This window comes from Agelaius phoeniceus, chromosome 1, assembly GCF_051311805.1.
Source record: "Agelaius phoeniceus isolate bAgePho1 chromosome 1, bAgePho1.hap1, whole genome shotgun sequence".
NCBI classification, from domain to species: Eukaryota; Metazoa; Chordata; class Aves; order Passeriformes; family Icteridae; genus Agelaius; species Agelaius phoeniceus.
In genome coordinates, this window is record NC_135265.1 from 60035782 (window position 1) to 60053592 (window position 17811).

The 17811-nt window shown below is 42.2% G+C and overlaps 1 protein-coding gene across 2 annotated transcripts in view; it reads left to right on the top strand.

The window, feature by feature from the left end:
- The window catches only part of SLC66A2 (solute carrier family 66 member 2), a 64812-nt gene that overhangs the window by 40680 nt on the left and 6321 nt on the right, over positions 1 to 17811 (top strand). For both annotated transcript variants that reach the window (XM_054630495.2, XM_077179874.1), the window contains one exon: positions 780 to 996. In XM_054630495.2, coding sequence (XP_054486470.1) covers positions 780 to 996 — 217 coding nt within the window. The remainder of the gene's footprint in view (positions 1 to 779; positions 997 to 17811) is intronic.

Below are 17811 nucleotides of genomic sequence, written 5' to 3' on the forward strand. Positions count from 1 at the left end.
TTTTTGAAACCATTTTTCGAAGAAAGTAAACTTTAGTCTTGGTTAAAAATAAGAAATCATGTGGCAAAACATTTTAGCAGTTTAAATAAGGGCTAAAGAAGTTACAACCCTTATGGAAAGTCAGGTGTTTCATTCTCTACTTTTTTTTTTTTTTGAATGCAGTGTGGTGAGGTTTAGTGTCCTAAAATAGTCTTCTGCATCTGGAGAATACATCTGTTAAGTAGCGCAATTAGTGATTATATATTGGGTTGTTTTTACAATAACTCAGATGTTTTTCTGCGAAACTATTACCAAGGTTATGATTGCTCTTATCTCTTTTGTCTTCTCTTCCCTTCTTCCTTTCTTTCTTAACTATATTACCAAGCAAAATTTATAGCAGAGACCAGAGTCCTTCATGTTTGATAGGAAGGTATTTTTGAAATGCTTACTTTTAAAAAGTTATCTTTTTAAATACTTTGTTGGCTTGCAAGCCTTTGTTTTCTTGTTTCTTTATTGACCATCCCCCAAAAAATTATTTTGAAATCAGGACTATTATTTTTTATTTTTCTTCATTTTGTGGGATTTTTTTGTGGGGGGGAGGTGGGGTGGGGTTGATTGCAAGTGTGTTTGTTTGGTTGTTTTGTTTTAATTTTTTTAATCCTATCCCTCATTTTCTACTAACCCCTTCCGCCAAGGACTGTGGCTCCCTCATGCTTCCCAGTTCTCAATTCCACCCCGATTAACTTTGAGTTGGTTGGGAAAACATATTTAATTCTTCTTGCATTCCCGTTCTGTTGCAGATTTTGACTTGAACTATTTTTGGCATTGGAGCAAATTTACAGACTACGTGCAATGTGTCCTCACGTTCACTGGTGTGACTGGTTACATCACTTACCTGTGGCTGGACTCCTCCCTCTTTGTGGAAACGCTGGGCTTCCTTGCAGTGTTCACTGAGGCCATGCTGGGTGTCCCCCAGCTGTACCGCAACTACCAGAACAGATCGACAGAAGGAATGAGGTACAGTGCCTGTCCTACATCAAACACGTTTGTGTGCCTTCGTGGGGGTTGTCTCTGCAGTGTGGGAATGGCTTTTCCAGGAAGGGCAATGTCATCTCTACAATTTTTACTTGAAAACACAGCGGCAATCGGAGTAGACTTTTCTGTCAGTAGGAGCTGGTGAAGCACTGCTGAAGGCAGTGGGAGTCCTATGACACCTCTGAAGTCTGCCCATTATCCAAGTCCAGCTGGAGAGTTCCAAGGTGAAGCATGTTCTAGTGAAATAAACATGTGAAACCACTGCTGTTGCCATTAGCAACGTGTTGCCGTTCTACTCAAGCTGTGCTACACCGGTAATTAGAAATGGTCTAAAGAGATCTTGCATATCAAAAGTAATAAAGAGGATGAAAATATTTTGAGCCTTCAACCTATAACTATCAGTGTAACTCATAGAATTAGCTCTTCCTCACATATCTGCTCATCACTTCTTCATAATCCATTACTACATTTGTAGCAAATGGCATCAGTACTTATTTTTGTGTCAGAGCTTGAAACTGACATTTGCGAAAGTGCCAATGTGACTTTTACAGTCATGACTGTAAAAATGTGGGACAGAAAATTTTAATCTTGTGCCCACTCTTGAGTCATTAAGTCTGATTATTTTTTCACACTGTTTATTGGATAACTCACATGGTAATACTAAGATTACAAAGGCAACTTGTGAAGCTTTTTGAGAGAGGAAACGTTCACTGTGGTGCATCAGTGCACTGGTCTGTAGAAACAATACAGCAGCAAATTCAGTTCACAGAAATGCATTATTCAGATCACAGTTCACAGTGATCATTTGTGACTGTCATCTCTTCCAGTGTTTCATTATGACTTCTCTGCATTCCTTTTAAAATTTGCTGGGGTAGTTTTTACTTTGGTGAAGACAATTAACCATGCCACCCCCAAAGGATAGCAATTCTGTCCTCTGTTCACATTGTTTGCTTTACTTGTTTGGCTTGAGCATGCTTATACTAGCTACTCTGAGATATTTTCTAACTTGAAATGTTCAGAAATTTGCTTTGATACTTCAGGCATTTTCTGATTGGGAGCCCGTTTTGTATGGAATGAGTCAGGATTTGCTTCCAAAATATTGGGGTATTTTTCCTACACTCACTGTCTTGGAAAATTCTGTACCTGTGATATCCAGAAAGCAACTTATCTGCTAAACAGTTTTTATGCTCTGGTTTGACTTTTTTTTTCCCTTTTCTATTTTTCATCTGTGAATCATAATGCCGTATTAATGATGGCCACTGGTTGTGTTTTGCTTTTCCTTAACTCCTTCCTGGGGATGTGAGTTTCAGTTTTGCTATTTCTTGTATGTGCTATTAGCAAAAGGATTTAAAAAACCTTTGTTCTTTGTAAACTGCTAAGCACAGAATTGCAGAATTCTCATCTAAGACTACTTCACGAAAGAGTGCTGTGTTTAGTCCAGAGAAAATAGCATAAAAGCTCATGTTTCCTTGTCACGGAACAGAGCCAGGTCAAGCATAGCCACGCCGCTTATCACTTGTGCCCACAGTTCCAGAATGCATTCCTCCCTCTGGTTCCACTCTTGAAGAAATACTTTGTGTGGCATTGGACATTGATGGGTCTGGGCACTGATGAAGTAATGCACAACTTTCTGCTGTTGTACTGCAGTGGGAGGATATTCGTGCATATGTTGGTGCTCTTTCTTTTTATCAAGTTAAATTGTGGTTTTACATATGTTGTAGGTACCACACACACTTTGTAGTACCATGCAATCCTAAATTGACTGCATGTTCTCTAAACATTACTGGGCTGTTCCTCCTGTGAGAGTGAGTGATTTCTCCCAGTGTATTGCCTTCTGTTGAAGGAACTGTTGGAAATACTTCCTCTGAACTTCCCTTCCTGTGCCCACTTCTCTAAGAGCATATCAAGAAGAGACCCCAGTCACAGGAATACTGAAGGGAGCATGTAACAGTGCAGCCAGCCTACTTGCATGGGTATTTACCAGGTGAGGGCTGGCTGATGCCCAGGTTAGCTGATTCCCACTGCTCTGTGCAGTTATTTACAGCTCAGGGCAGAAATAACCATGTGTGTGGTTAGTTACACTGTTGGAAGCAATTGCATTGGGGATCCAGGCCAAAATGGCTGGCTGCCAGCCATGCTTTTAGCAAGCCTCAGTGGCAAAGAAAAAGAAATGAGTTTCTAGTGTCTCTGTGACTTTAAGCTTAATGGGAAGAGCAATGAATATTAAGCTGTTCTATATAGTGACCTGCTGGTCAATCATCACATCCTGGTTGGAGGTGGTAATTTCTTAAACCACAGTAATTCTGTCACCCAGTGCAGGAGTGCAGTCTGTGTCCCTGATAAAGATCACAGCCTTCACTACTACCAGAGAAGTGGTTGTTCACAGGTCCTCATGGCTTGGCTTAGAAAAGCTGTAACATGCATCTGTCTCTGAACTGGGACAGAGCAGCTGATCCATTAGTTCTATTTTGCAAACAAGTCTTTTCATAAAGGTTAACTTTTGAAAAAGAAATGGAGAATAAGGTCTCAGTATGTGGCCCCAACTGATCGGAGTATCCTGCTGGACTCCTCTGATACTCTTGTTTCTGAAAAAAGGCCACACTACCCACAACCCTTCCTGCCCCAGTAACATCTGTTTAAGTGAGAAGTTGGGGACGTTTCATACTTGACGTAGCAGTCATTTCCTGATAAACAAAATTGGAGACCAGGGGCCATGAGAGAGCCAAATGGGAGAGCTGGCTGCAGTGGCAGCCAGGATATCCTTTAGGAGTCTCTTGTGGAAAGGATCCTATCATCTCAACCCTGTATTTCCATTTGCTACTGCCTAAAAAATCCCCTACTGAAAATATCCTCTGTGTCTGAGGTAAATGTCCAGAGGGCATCTGCAGCTTAGGGAGTTATGTTTATTGTAATAGAGCATGACTGGAGTGAAGGAATCACAGTTATGTGCTTTGTAGTGCTCCTGAGAATGAGTCTGCTGGTTCTTTGATATCTCTGTTCTGCTGGATAGAGCTCCTCACATCTTATTTTTAAGTTTTCATTTTCCCCTTCCTCTCTCATTTTCCTTCTTTTTGTAGGATTATTACTACTAGGTCCTGTAGCTTCCTCCTCTCTTCTGACAGAGCAGAGACCAAAGGTGAAGTTGGAAAGAAATGGAAACAATAAAAATAGAAAGGAGATGCATGCTGAGTAACAGCTTTTGTGGAGTGAAGATAGTGTAATATGTCCTTGTGGGCTGATGGTTGATGGGTGGAAATTTTCCTATGATTAAGTAAACAACTAGTCAAAGCAACAGAAATTTTCATCATGTTCTCTTTGACAATTCACCTGGTTACTTTTGGAATGAGTACTTTATGGAAACTTGGAGCTCTGTTTAAGTATTTAAGTACTTTTGAATGGTTGCAAACCGAAATAGTACAGTAGTAGTTATATAAATTATGGTACTAAACTTGACAGAAGTGCTTTGTAATGAATTGTGTTACTACCTATCAAAGAAATATTCACTTAATCTCCATTCTTTTCAAGAACTAAACTAGTTCTGTCAGGTGACCTAGTAAAAGAGTAATTTGATTAATTATTGGGGTGGATTAGAATTATAAGCGATTATGTTAGAAAAAGGACAAAAGCTGTCTCAAAGTTGAAGAGCTTTAGAGTAATTGAGAAAAAAAGGCACTATGACTTTAAAAGATGGTTCATCACTTGTAAATTTGCTTTATATTATGTGGTAAAATATTTCAAGATTTGACATCCAGAACACCTCTCCTCTACCACCTGTTAGGAGTCAGAGCTGCTGAATACTACAGTTGGGATCTGATGCTCCTTGTTTTATTAACTGCTTTTGTTTTGGGACAAGAAACATACAGACAGGAACTTACTCTGTCATTTATCATTGAGTCCCACTCCTTCTAGGGTAGTTGCCTCTCAGTCACTTTCTCTTTCTAATAAACTGCATTCATGAGAAATGGTGGTGTTCAACAGGAGGCAGTGGAAAGGGTAGGAAGGTTGGCTCTGGATCTGGCAGCAGCACTGCTGCACATAGAGGTCAGTGCATTGGGAGAATCACATCCTTGTGTGGACAGCAGCTTTTGTGGAGTTGCTGTAGGGGGGCACTGTGTGCTTTTGTGCAGGTGTGGGGAGAGCCTCTGAGGGGAGGCACTGCTGTTATTATGCTCTCCTCATCATCCCATCTAACCTCCCTCTACCAAAGGAGGAGGATGGAGGGTTGTCCTGGGGTGACTTCATGATGCTTGTATCCCCATTTGTCTGTTTAGAAATAAGTTTTGCACCTTTAAGACTGGAAGTGAGGGAGAGAAGAAGCACAGAGTTTATCAGAAACTGCACTTGCTCCCCTGCATCCTGGTGCTGGACTGTGTTGCCTGCAGCATGGACAGACAGCGGGACAGAGCTCTCCTTTGCTTTTAGTTAGTTTTAGCTAGCTGAGGCAGTGAAGTTCCCTGGACTATGGTTTGTCATTTTCTTTGGTTTCTGTTTAAACCTGCTCTGGACTGAACACCCAGAGGAGCACTGGCAGCTCGCACCTGTGGCCCACCAGGCTGGGCCTAGGCCGTGGCATTTCCAGTGCTGGAGGGACTGATAAGAGACTGCGAGCTGCAACCCAGGGAGGGGACTTTCTGAGTTTGTCACCTCCTTTAGAGCAGCAAGAGGTTCTACAGTTTAATATTGTTCAATTTTTTTGTGCTGATGAATGCTTTGCCTGTTAAATAAACAGGTTTTTTCCACTTTTCTCCAAGGAAATCTTTTCCCAAGCCCGATGCGGGAGGGGCCACTTGAATTTGCTCTCTAGAGGAAACCCCTTCGGAGGTTTTCTCCCAAATTTGCCCTAAACCAGGACAAGGGTGTTCATCTGTACAGTCTGTAGCCAAGTGGTAGGTGTATGGTCCTACCCAAGGACCGTGTTAACCTTGGGACTGCATGAAGGTTGATTTGCTCCAGGACAGTATTGCATTCCTGTCTGCTGCCCTGCTCCAGAAAAAAGTAAATGCCCTTCATCAAAAGTTTTTTGCAAAGGCTTCTCAAAATCACCTGGCAGTAACCCTTTTTTACTGCCAGCTGCTCCTCAAACCCCATGGAGAAGCAGTTTCTTTTAGTCAGAGCTGCTGCATGGCACAATCTTCCCAGGTCCAAGAAGGAGGTCTGGCAGTAGGACAGAGCTGGGCAATATATCTTGAAATCTCAGAAGCCACAGTCCATTGGATACCCAAATGTTCCCATCAGTTGTTAGCTTGGAAACGTGTGGGTTCAATAAAGCAAGGTATTTTTGCAGCAGTAGTTGGTGTCCTGATATGCAGTGTTGTCTCTTCCCTGGCTGCACCCTGGGCATGGGATGGCCCTTGCTGTGCCGGGCTCAGGGCTGCACGTGCAGCTGCAGGGTCAGAAGGACACAACCAGGGAAAACCCGTGTCGTCCCTCTGCAAGCAATTTCCCAGGTCTGTCTTCTTGCTCATGGCCAGCTTTCAGTCTGCTTGGAAGGAACCTCCTTTCTGCACAGCTTTTACTGTTGTGTTTGGCTGACATCGGGTCGGGGGCACAGAATTTCACTGCTTGGAGACAGCCAACACAATCAGTGACTCTGCTTATGTATTGATAGGAGACTGTCTTGGGAAATCCAGTCTGAAAAGGCTGAATGAGGATAATCTCAGGATTTCATTCAGTTGGGTTATTGTGGTATGAAAGAAAAATATTAATTTAGTCCCTCCTGTGGCAGTGCTGGGTCAGTCACAGTGATTATCCTGTTTTAAAAAGTGCAAATCACTGATGGAGAAATAATTGGCGTTTATTGTCTCAGAAGCTGCTGGAGTCAAAAGCTGCAAATTATAAAAAGCTTTTTCATTCAGAAATGTTTTATAAGGTGTGCTGCAGCTGTGAGCTAGTTATGAGCAAGTGTTTGTCTGAAATGTATTCAGTGAAATGAGTGTGGTATAAAGATGTATGAAAGAAATAAATTCTATTAAATTATTCTAATATGTATATGTATTTAATACATTATTTAATACATTATACATTATTTACTTTTTGCCTCTATAGATAATATTAAAAAGAAGACAGTATTTCTTAGAAAGATAAATTTTATTGTTGGTTGCTTTTATTGAATACTGCTCTATAGCTTTTTCCTTTATGAGACATGCAGCTCTTTATATCATTTTTCAGGAGAAGCTTTTGAATTCTGAGACCAGTGTTTGTCCCAGAGAAAAATCCTGGGTTTATTCAAAAGCTGTGAAGTAATGAAAGCTGCTATATTTTTTCTGCCTGTATTGTATTAACCAGTTGCTGTGATGGAGCAACTGAAGGCTTTATTCAGGACTTGTTAACCAATGTCTGGCCACCTCCCTTAGTGAGATTTTAGATTTAAGGAGATTGGGCAAGTGCTCTAAAAATGTTACTCCTGTGGTTTCTTGGGATTTTTTAGTCTAAGAGAATTTTTTATTTGTGAATAAGTAAAACAGCTTCAGTAAGTTACTTCCTTTGGAGTAACTTTTGAATTACTTCCTTTATGCTATTTAAAAGAAAACAAAACCCTATGCTAGAGGGAAGTAGAGGCTTGTGGATATTTCTGCTCAGGCACCAACTGTGTATTAGCTTCTTCAGCATAAATTTAGTTCCATTTAAAAGGGAATTCACATCTGTTAGGGCAACTTTGTTACATATCTGTGCTTTTTTGGGCAGGCTCAGTAAAGGAGTGAGAGAAATTAAATGGAAAAGAACTTAAAAAGTGCTAAAAAGGAGGGAAGTTAAAAGAGAGTGATGCAGGCAATGGCTATATTGAATGTTGTGGTTTTTTTTCTCTTCAGCTCCATTTTCTCCCTGTCAGATATTGCATGGATGAGAGCAAAATCAAAGAAATAGGAGTAGGGATAGTGGATGCCTATGTGAAAGATTTCCTTTCGTGAGTATGCCACATACACAAAGCAGACACTGACCAGTACAGCAGAGACCTGAGTTAGGAGTAAATTGTGCCCAGTCCAGAACTAACACCAAGAAAGATGCCAAATAGAGAGAGAACTGTTTCCCACAGGCTTTGGCATTGTACCCTCCAGGTGCTGGTTAAGCAGTGTCTTCTGTTATTCTTAAAATAGCAGCTGCTTTATATATATTAAACAGACAAAGCAGAGAACGTGGAAGAGGGGTATGGGAGGTGAAGGCCATTTAGTTCAAAGAAACAAAGAGCCCCCAATAAAGTTTTGTGGATTCAAATCATCTGACCCAACTAAGAAGCAGGTTTTCGTTGCATGAAGCATTGTGCAGACAGTCATAGGGACTAAGTTATGAAAGAGGAAGTAGTTCTTGAGGGACTAGTTAGGACCTAAAAGTTAAATACGGGGCCCTAGCAAATACAGAAATCAAGGTCTTAAGCATGAGCCAGAACTACATCAGGTAAATGTAAAATTATTAGCTCTACTTAAAAGTGGTTTGTATTTAGGGTTGTATAGCTCATTCCTTATTTTTGCTGCCTTTCCTATTGCACTAAGTTAATCAGAACTGTCACTGTGCTTACAAATTGCCTATTTTAAACTATACATATAATTTACCGTAGTTCTGTGATTGTATTCTTTTGTCTTCCTAAATGGTTTTCTTAACTCAGATCCTTGGTTTTCTTTATGGACCTACAATTGTTGTCATTCCCTCTGTAGCTCCAGCCAGCATTCGTAGTTTTCTGGGCAAGTTTTACTTGTTGGATTGTGTTGCTTTGCTGACATTTCCTCTTCTGCTCCTGGCACTGATCAGCTGGTGGCTATTGTCCTTTATCGTGGCTTTTATGTAAAATATTCCAAGGTTTTTAATTTCTGGACTTTGCAAACACATCCAGGTTGGCATAATAGTCAGCGAACAGTTTTCATGAATGGATGGACAAGGTTTTTGTAAGGCTTACTACAAATAGCTTGTCTTCTCTCTTAACCTTCTCATTTGTAGTTCCAATGGGCAAAACAGGAACATCAGATTCCCTTCCCAAATCTGCCTGTTTTAAGGCTAAGAGATTAAAGAAAGTAGTCTGTAGTTCTCAGAAGATTTCTAATTTCTTCTCCCTTGAAAGTATTACTACATCAGGAAAATAAACAGGCTTGGTCTCAGTGCACTCAGGATGAGGGCAGAGTCCTGTCAGCATGTGAACAGGTGGGCTGAAACTATTTTGTTCTGATCCTAGGAGTTAAGTGGATTCTCTCCTCTTCTCCAAACTCTCTTTTCACTTGGGGCAGACCTGTGATTGATGCCCCAGGTTCAAGGGCCTGCACTTTCTGCTTGATTCTCTGCAGGTCTGTGGCCTCTGGGTTGCTGTGCTGGGTCAGCACTGCAGTCACCTCTGTGCTTGCCTGCTGTGTCTCCCCAGAGCTGTTCTCTCAAGACCTGCAGCAGCACAGTATGTGTTCCAAACACAATTCTTTTTGCCCTGTACACTCAACACATCTGAAATTTTCAGGAACTGAAGGAAGAGACATGTGGAAAAATCCAGGAGGGAGACCTTCCTTCCCTCAGCCTCCCAGCACTTCTGACAGTGTGAGCAGCAGTATCCACTTATCTTAAGCATCTCTAAGGTTGTAGCACAGTGTGGGCTGCTAAAGTTCTTGCACATATTGAACTCTTCTCATTTCTCTTCCCCTGGCACTTCATCCCCTCTGTTCAAAAAGTAAAATCAAAGCAAATGAGTTCAAACCAAATGCATTCATCTTTTACAAATAGTTCAAGGCCTCTGTACAGTAATAGGAATAAAGCTCTGCTGGCATGTTTAATGAGTGCTGTCTCGGTAGGTGCCTTTCTCTGTGCCCTGAGAATTTGAATTACAAGAGAAAATTTATTGTACTACTGTTACAAAACCATTCCATTAAGTTTAGGTGCTCCATCTTCCTCTAGCAAGGAAGTGTCATGCAAGGTATTTTGCATAAATAAGGTCAGGTCAAGGCACAAAAATGGGAATGGAGCCTGTCATGAAGATACCTGAGAGATGAAAGTTTTCTAAAAATGTTGTCTTCCTCTGTTACCTAACAAATTCAGGAACAGAAGTGCCTCAGTTCTTGACATTCCAGCACCTGTATTGTTTTGTTAGAATTCACCACAGCAATTGTGTAAGTGGGTTAAGTTAACTGCATGTAAGTGGTTGCAGAGGTGTCTCCCTCAGTGCAGTAGGACTGAGTGGGATTAGAAATACAGAATGGAAGTAAACAGAGATTTGAGTTTGAAGACCTATAGGTTGAGATTTAAGAATGTAAACAGCCATAATGGTAATATTGACTGTGTTGAAGATCTGTAAAGTCAGCAGAGAGGTGAGTAATTTAAGTAGTTAACAGATGAGCCAGAACAGCAGAAAAAAAAATCAAAGAACCTTAGCACAGGAATTAACTTTGCAGGGTGGTCCAGAAAGACTATGATGAAGAACTGGGTAGAGAATGGGTGTCGGGCAGATTCCAGTGGGTTGACTGCAGCGATTTTCTGTTTCAGCTTTGACCTGTAAAGGTTTATTTGGTCCCCTACTCCTCAGACACAGAGGGACAAGCAAACAGAAGAAGAATGGGAAGTGCAGAGAATGACATACTGAATGATGAGCCCAAAAACTGAGATGGGGAGGAAGTGCTCATAGTATTCTTGAGTGGAATGTAGAAAGAAAAAAAATCTTGCTATCAGAAAAACCTGTTTCAAGAAGGCCAAAAGGTAGGGTTTTAATTTGTTCTGGGGAGGATGGCTAAGAATGATACATGTCTATATCACGTCAGGGAATTACATGCCTAGCCAGATGTCCTGGAATTGTCAGGCAAGCTTTCAGGGTAGTTGTGGAAGTCTTGTCCTGTCAGATACTAAGTCTTGTATTAGAGAATTTCCCAAGACAGTATTCATAGTGTACAAGGCAGCAAATGGCAAGAGTTTAGGAATGAAGATAGACTAGGGGATGTCTATCCTTGTTGAACTGCAAAAACCCCATTGGGGCTGAAATTTTAAGATTTGTTTCATGCTACTGGGATGTGATCATGATGCTTTTATGTCCTCCCTGCAGCGTTCAATTCTGCCTACAGTAGGGCTTCAAAGCCCTGCAGCCACTCTGGGTCAGTGGCTATGTGGAAAGTGGCTTAGAAGGGGTTGGTTTGTGGTGGCACCTGCTGACAAACACAGCCTTCTCACTTGGCTTTGCTTTAAGAAGCAGCACAGAGGTGTATGGTGTGTCACTGTCACCAGTAACTTCACTGCTGCACCTCTGTGAGCACTTGAGCATGTGGAAAGAAATGGAGAAACCTGGAATTTCAGTTGAAGAATTAGGTGGTGACATACCTTCATATAGAGTTTGCAAGGGGTTATTTCATAGAATCAATAAGGTTGAAAGAAACTTCTAAAATTGCTGAGTCCAGCCATTAACCGAACACTGCCAGGTCTGCCAATATTTCCTTACGGTGCTAAGATGCTTTGGAGGAGAATGCAAGCTTTTTTCTTGCAAATATCTGTAATTCCTTTCCAGACAGTAATCTGGACTTTGTCCCTAAGTGATCACTCTTATTTTACCTTCTAGTGTGTTTGGGGTTTTAATTTCCCCAGTGTTTTCCTAGAATGTGAGAAGCATTTTTACTAACTGAAGGATGTGATTATTCATGAAAAGTAATGACTGCAACATCATTAGATTTTGTCCTTGTGGATGCTGGCTTTGAAGACAAGTGAACTCCAATCACCTAGAAAAAGGAAAGCACTGGAGCTGGAACTGTTACTTTGTGTATGTTGACCAAAGATGCAATTGCAGTTCTTGAAGTAGAAACTAGAAGTGTGCTCAAGCTATGTAATTGTTACCATATGAGGATGAAGGGAAAATGTATGCAGATTACCTCAACTTGAATGAAGAGTCTGATGATCTCTTGGTTGTCTAGGTCAGGAAGAAAGGAAGATTTAAAAGCATTACTTTGAGCCTTGGGATACACAGCTGTGCTGAAGCAAACCTCTGTTCCCTCGTGTCTTTTGATTACCTTTCAAATTGAATTTGTCCCAAGTTATTTAGAACTAGACCAGGAAATGCACTGAATGGTGTTGCACAGGGACATTATCTTGATACTTCTTGGCATTGGCCTTGCAGGACATAGCAGTGATGTGGCAGTGGGCAGGCTGCAACTGCTGGGAAGTGGCTGGCCAACTCACCCTGCAGGGAAACGAGCCTTGGGAAGGAGTGCTGCTTCCTGGGATTTGTGTCCCTGTGCCCTGTATGGCAGCAAGTCCTTTTATCACCCACCTTTCAGTGCATGATGTGGGGCCCCAGGGTGGGCTGTGTCAAGTAGCTGGAGAGAAGATGGGCAGCAGGAGAGCATCTAGAGCAGCATGAGCCAGCAGCTGTTCCTGCAGCTCCATCAATTGCAGTGCTGTGAGTAGGAGGTGAGAGACAGGGAAGCAGGGACAGGTCCTCGAGAACACCTTCACGAGTGAGATCTTGAAGAATGGTGTAACTTAGGTGTGCTCTGCACCATTCTCATTACACTGACACTACTATGTGTGCTGGCAGCTGACTATGGTTATTGCAAGAGGTGCAGGATGTGATTTTCTGCCTTGGCACCAGAGAAAGTCCCTGCCATGGCAGCGGGTCTCAAGCTTCCCAGTTCACCAGCAGCAGAAACAGAGCCTGTCTAATCTGTGTTCATACCACATGTCTAAGCAGACCTGAGCTTTGCAGTCTAGCTGGCATCCATCTGTGTCTCCTGCAGAAAGGGCACTGGTGTGAATTGTGGCTCAAATCTCTCCTCTGATCCACAGAAGAGATTTATTTTCACACCTGCTTCATAGAACTTGGAGGTTTTTGTGCTGTTTAAGACCTGCTGCCCTTCTTTCTGCAGTGCAAGTTGTAGAGTACTAGAAGTACTTTGTAGCTGTTAAGGTTTACCAGTTTCTGGACCCCTACAGACTGAACTTGAGGCATAGCTGCTTGGCATAGTTGGAGGCCATATTAGTGATCTTGGACTATCTACCAGCCCTGTGTGGCATGTCCTGTGGTTTCCTTTTGACTACCCTTTCACAGACATGTTCTAACAAATACTGGATTTTGAGTGGATATGCTGCATGGGATCAAAATGCCTGACACTGCCATACTTAAGTGGTTAGAAAATAGATACTAATAAAAAAAAAAATTGACAAATGCCCATTTACCCTGGGGTTTTTTTTTGTGAAACTTTTGCTTAGATGCACCTTTTTGGGATTGTTTGCCTGATGGTGTTTCAGAGTGAAATCCTGCATTTCATCTTTTCTCATTGATGAGTACAGTCCCTGAAAATCACAGAAACTTTTAGATAATTTGCTCTTAGATTGCAGCTGACTGTGATATCAATTGCTTCTGGATATGGCTTTGACTCAACTGCTTCAGCTTGGTTACAGAGGTGGATCTCTCTTGCTGGAAGCTCCTCTTAACTCCTGCTTGTGTTGTGGGGCTGGACAAATGTCTTTCTCTGGAGATGGTCAGTGCTGCTCCAGCCTCAGAGGAATTGTTGAGAAGTGAGGTAAGGCACCCACACCAAGCAGGGCACGTAGGACTGGTGAAGAGTTTCATGCTTGGATTCCCAGCTGGCTGTGCAATATTTAAAACAAGATCTTTGCTTGTTCACACAGAAGGACCTGTCTTAGGGTATGCACACTTAGTTTCCATGTTTTCAAACTTCAGACGCTTTGGATATCTGATCTGTGTGTTTTCTTTTTCTTCTTTTCCTTTTAATAGTTTTTGGCAGGCTAAGCAAATTGGTTAGCATGAGGAGGATTCCTTTTTTTGTTAAGCCATATGGCATTTTGTTAGAAACAAATGCTCTATTTATTAATTTTTGTTCGTTTTGTGCAGTGTTAAAAATAACATGGCATTGGTGTTTCATGTTTTCTGGTCTGTGTTTCACTGCTGTAGGCGGGTCAGCCTCTGATTGAAGTGCAGTGTTAGGGATGCTTGCTATCTTTTCTAAGTAGACTATTTTGGAGCTGCAAATGGGAACTGAAAGTTTTCCAAAGTCAGGATGTTATAACTGAATCTGCTTTCTCTTCCAGACATTCCTCTGCAAATGGCTTGTGGGAGGTAGCAGCTTAAAAGGTTGCTGGAGAGATACCTTCTGTACATTCTTCCTCATTTCCCAAAACCAAATACAGTGTTGAAAATACTCACTGATAGGCTGCTTTTGTGTGGACTTTATTCCTGAACTAAATACTATATTATCAACTTTTAAATTATTTTATTCTGCTTTTGTATCCGATCATTCAAAGATTTGTCACTGTGTTTTAACATGTATGAAAGTCAAGTGCTAATATATGAAGAAATGTGAAATCTGAAACTGTGGCAGTCTAATCAGATTTTCTGATTTGGCAAAACCTGTGTCATGGCCAAGATATGGGGAAGTTTGCCACGATGTGGGGCCAGGATGTGTGGAAGTTGTGGACAACTTCCACTGATTCTTGAACAGAGTCCAGTCTAATTCTCTTCTTTACATGGGTAAAGGTAAATAAATTATATTCTTTCTTTCTCTTATCAAACAAAACTTAGAAGTTTTGAGTTCATCACGTGTCTGAGCACAGCTAGCCCTAAGTTTTTGACTGTAGCAGGATGTAATTACATCAGGGCAACACGTTCCTCCTGTTGCTATTTGTGCTGAAATGTCTGCTCAAACCACCACAGGATTTTTCAGTGGAAGTCACCGTCTAATGTCTGATTCTCTCAGTGTCTTCCAACGTGCAGGGTATTTTTGGGTTTGTGTGTTAAGCTACAAACGTGCAGAGTCATAGCATCAGTGTGAGAAAATCTACAGTGCAAACAGGAAGAGAGGACTGCCGTGTCTTTTTCCTTCTGCATGTTTTGTGCTCAGTCCCAGCCCGTGTTCTGCAAACTGCTGCTCTGCAGCCCTGCTGCTGTTTGGACAGAGGGTGGCAACAGTCTTAAGACAGACTGGTTCACCAGGGAAGTGGAAGAGGGGACTTCACATCTCATATTCTTTTACAAGATTCTTCTTTTTGGTAGTTTTTGTTCTTTCAGATGAAGGAAGAAGAAAGATGTAATGGTCCACGAGTGACTAATGTTGAGCAGAGTGTGCAAAGACTCCAAGGAAAAATCAGAGACTTGAGACTCTGGTTGCAGCCAGGTTTTGTGCAGAAGGAGTGAAGATGCTGAAAAGTTTTGATTAGAATAGTATTAGTCCTGGATAAGGAAGATTGCACCTGAATATATAGAAATAATTGTTTTGAGATATAATTGTTCTGGAAATTACTCATTCTCTAGTATAGTTACACAGAAAGAGAATATGGTTTGGGATTTTTTTACTGTTTTGAATGTAGCTCTTTCTACATCTAAATAATTCCAGAAATAATTCTGTAAAAATTAAGATTTGTTGGCTGACTGCAGATGCCATGTTACTGATAGCTGCTGTTACCTCTAGTTGCTGTCACTTCATGATTAATATACAACATACAGGGAACCTGAATGAAAGAAGTTATTCCATGAGAAAAGTGAATGCTGTTTTCCAGCATGTAATTTATTTATTTAGCAAATGAAGACGGGTTCAGCTTGTTTATGAAATCTGCTGTCAGTGGTAGAGAACAGCAGCACCATAGGGCATTTTCATATTACCATATTAAAAACCATCATTTAGCAACCCACCCCTAATCTAGTGTCTGATCAGAAGGGTTGGTGTCTCTCTGAGAATTAATTCCAGCAACAGAATAAATAAATGCCCTTTCAGCTTTTAAAAAAAGTTGAAAAAATACCAGCTTTTCCTTTTTGTGGTCATTTGCAACTTATGCAGACTTGGCTCTGGCTGTTACTACATTAACAACTCCTTCTATTGAGCTCAGCTGTGAGGAAGACACTTGCTTTTTAGGAGGTTTGTTGTCATTGGATACTGCGGTGCTGATGTACATTACTGGGAAGTGCTATTTTTACCGCAAGTCTGCCTCAGCCTCTGGCAATACCAGCTATTTGAGCACAGTTCCTGCCTCTCCAGTTGGCATCTCTGTTGTCACACAGACATATGCTGCCATTTGCTTATTTCTGCATCCCCAGGTTGCTCTCTGGCAGTGCTCACCCCCAACCTGCTTGCTCATTTGTGCTAAGAGCAGTTGTGCTGTCCTCTTAGAGTGTATCCTCCATATCGACAAGGTGAGCATTTCCTGCCTTCCACCTCTCCCCAGCTTAGCTTTGGACTGTTTCAGGAAAGAAATATTTATTCCTAAGTCCTGCTTTGCTTTGTAGCCAGTGCTGCACAGAACAGCTTGGTTTGCGTGACTTTGCAGATAGCAGGAAGATAGAGTGTGAAGTTGGTCATTGTGAGACAGTCTGGGAAATTTTTGCTGCACGCAGCCTCTTTGTGCCCTGCCGTCCAGTCTCAGCATTAGTGGTGGGCCCTGACTCCCTGTTGTAGCAAAGCCTCCTCTGCATTAGCAGTGCAGCATTTTCTCTTGCCCTGTGAAGCCAGGGGTCAGTCTCTGGTGCACCAGTCTATGATCTAGCAGCCCACAACACTTGGCACATGGCAAAGGTGCAGATCCATGGGCTGAGGATGGTTATAGGAGCATCACCAAGACCAAATGGCGGATCCTGCACTTGGGTTGCAACAAGCCCAAGCTACAGGCTTGGGAAAGAGTGGCTGGAGAGGTCCTCAGCAGAAAAGGACCTGGGGGTGCTGGTTGACATCCACCTTAATATGGAGATATTTTAAAGATGTGCAGATGTACCACTTAGGGGCATGGTTTAGAGGTAGACTTGACATGGTTGGGTGAGTTTAGGTTAATGGTTGAACTCAGTAATCTTAAAGATGTTTTCCAAACTAATGGTTCTGTGATTCACTCAGCACATACGGGGTTACAGTAGAGCAGTGAAGCAAGGGCTTTGGTGTGCTCTCCCCTTTTTGCTCTTTCTTCTCCACAACCAAATGAAAATTCCCATTTCTTCTGGGCAGTAAAATGCTTCCTTTTTCGCAGACACTGCTCTTTTCTCCACCGGGGCAGGTAAGGGGCAGCTATCTGCCTGAGCTAGAATGGTGTCTTTCTTGTCTACCCCAAAAGTAAGATCAAATATAAGAATTACCTCTCTTCCCCAGGCCACTGGGTAAAGTTGAGAAGCTGCAGACAAAAACTGGCTTTTCTGTACAATGTGGCATCCTGAAGCGACAGGATAGCTGGAAGGTATGAGAACAGTGACAGTGTATCCATGCCATGCATCCCTCATAGTCCTACACCCACCGCTGCATCATTGCAAGTGACATCTGCATATGCAGCAAGGACAGAGCAAATCCCAAACTGGGAGGAAGAGGACTGTTACTATTGCACTGAGAATCTGGAAACTAGGACTTGACAGAAGTTGTGTTGATGGTGGTAAGCTTCATCTAGCCCATCTCAGGCCTGTGATGTAGTGGGGGCAGGGCCAGCTCTGTTTCCCCCAAGGTGCCACACAGAGGCTGTGTGTGCAGACGGGTGCTGGTTGAGATGGGAGAGAGCCAACAGCAGTCGTAGCTTTTCCTCTCCTTGGAGTGGGCACTGGAGGAGTGAGACATGTACTGACTTGGAGAGAGTGCTGGGGGCATTCCAGGGGGCTTGGAGTGGTGAGGTGAGGGTCCTGGGCCAGCACACCCCTCTTTGCTCATTCCCTAGCTTTACCCTCATGGTGGATTGATGTTGGCTAATGCCAAGTGCTTACCACTCATACTGCTCCTGCTCCTTGGCTGGACAGGGGGAGAGAAAAGTACAACAGAAGGCTCATGGGTCGAGATAAGGACAGGGAGATCACTCACCAGTTACCATCACAGGTAAAACAGACTCCACTCAAGGAAATTAATTTAATTTGTTGCCAATCAAAATCAGAGTACAATA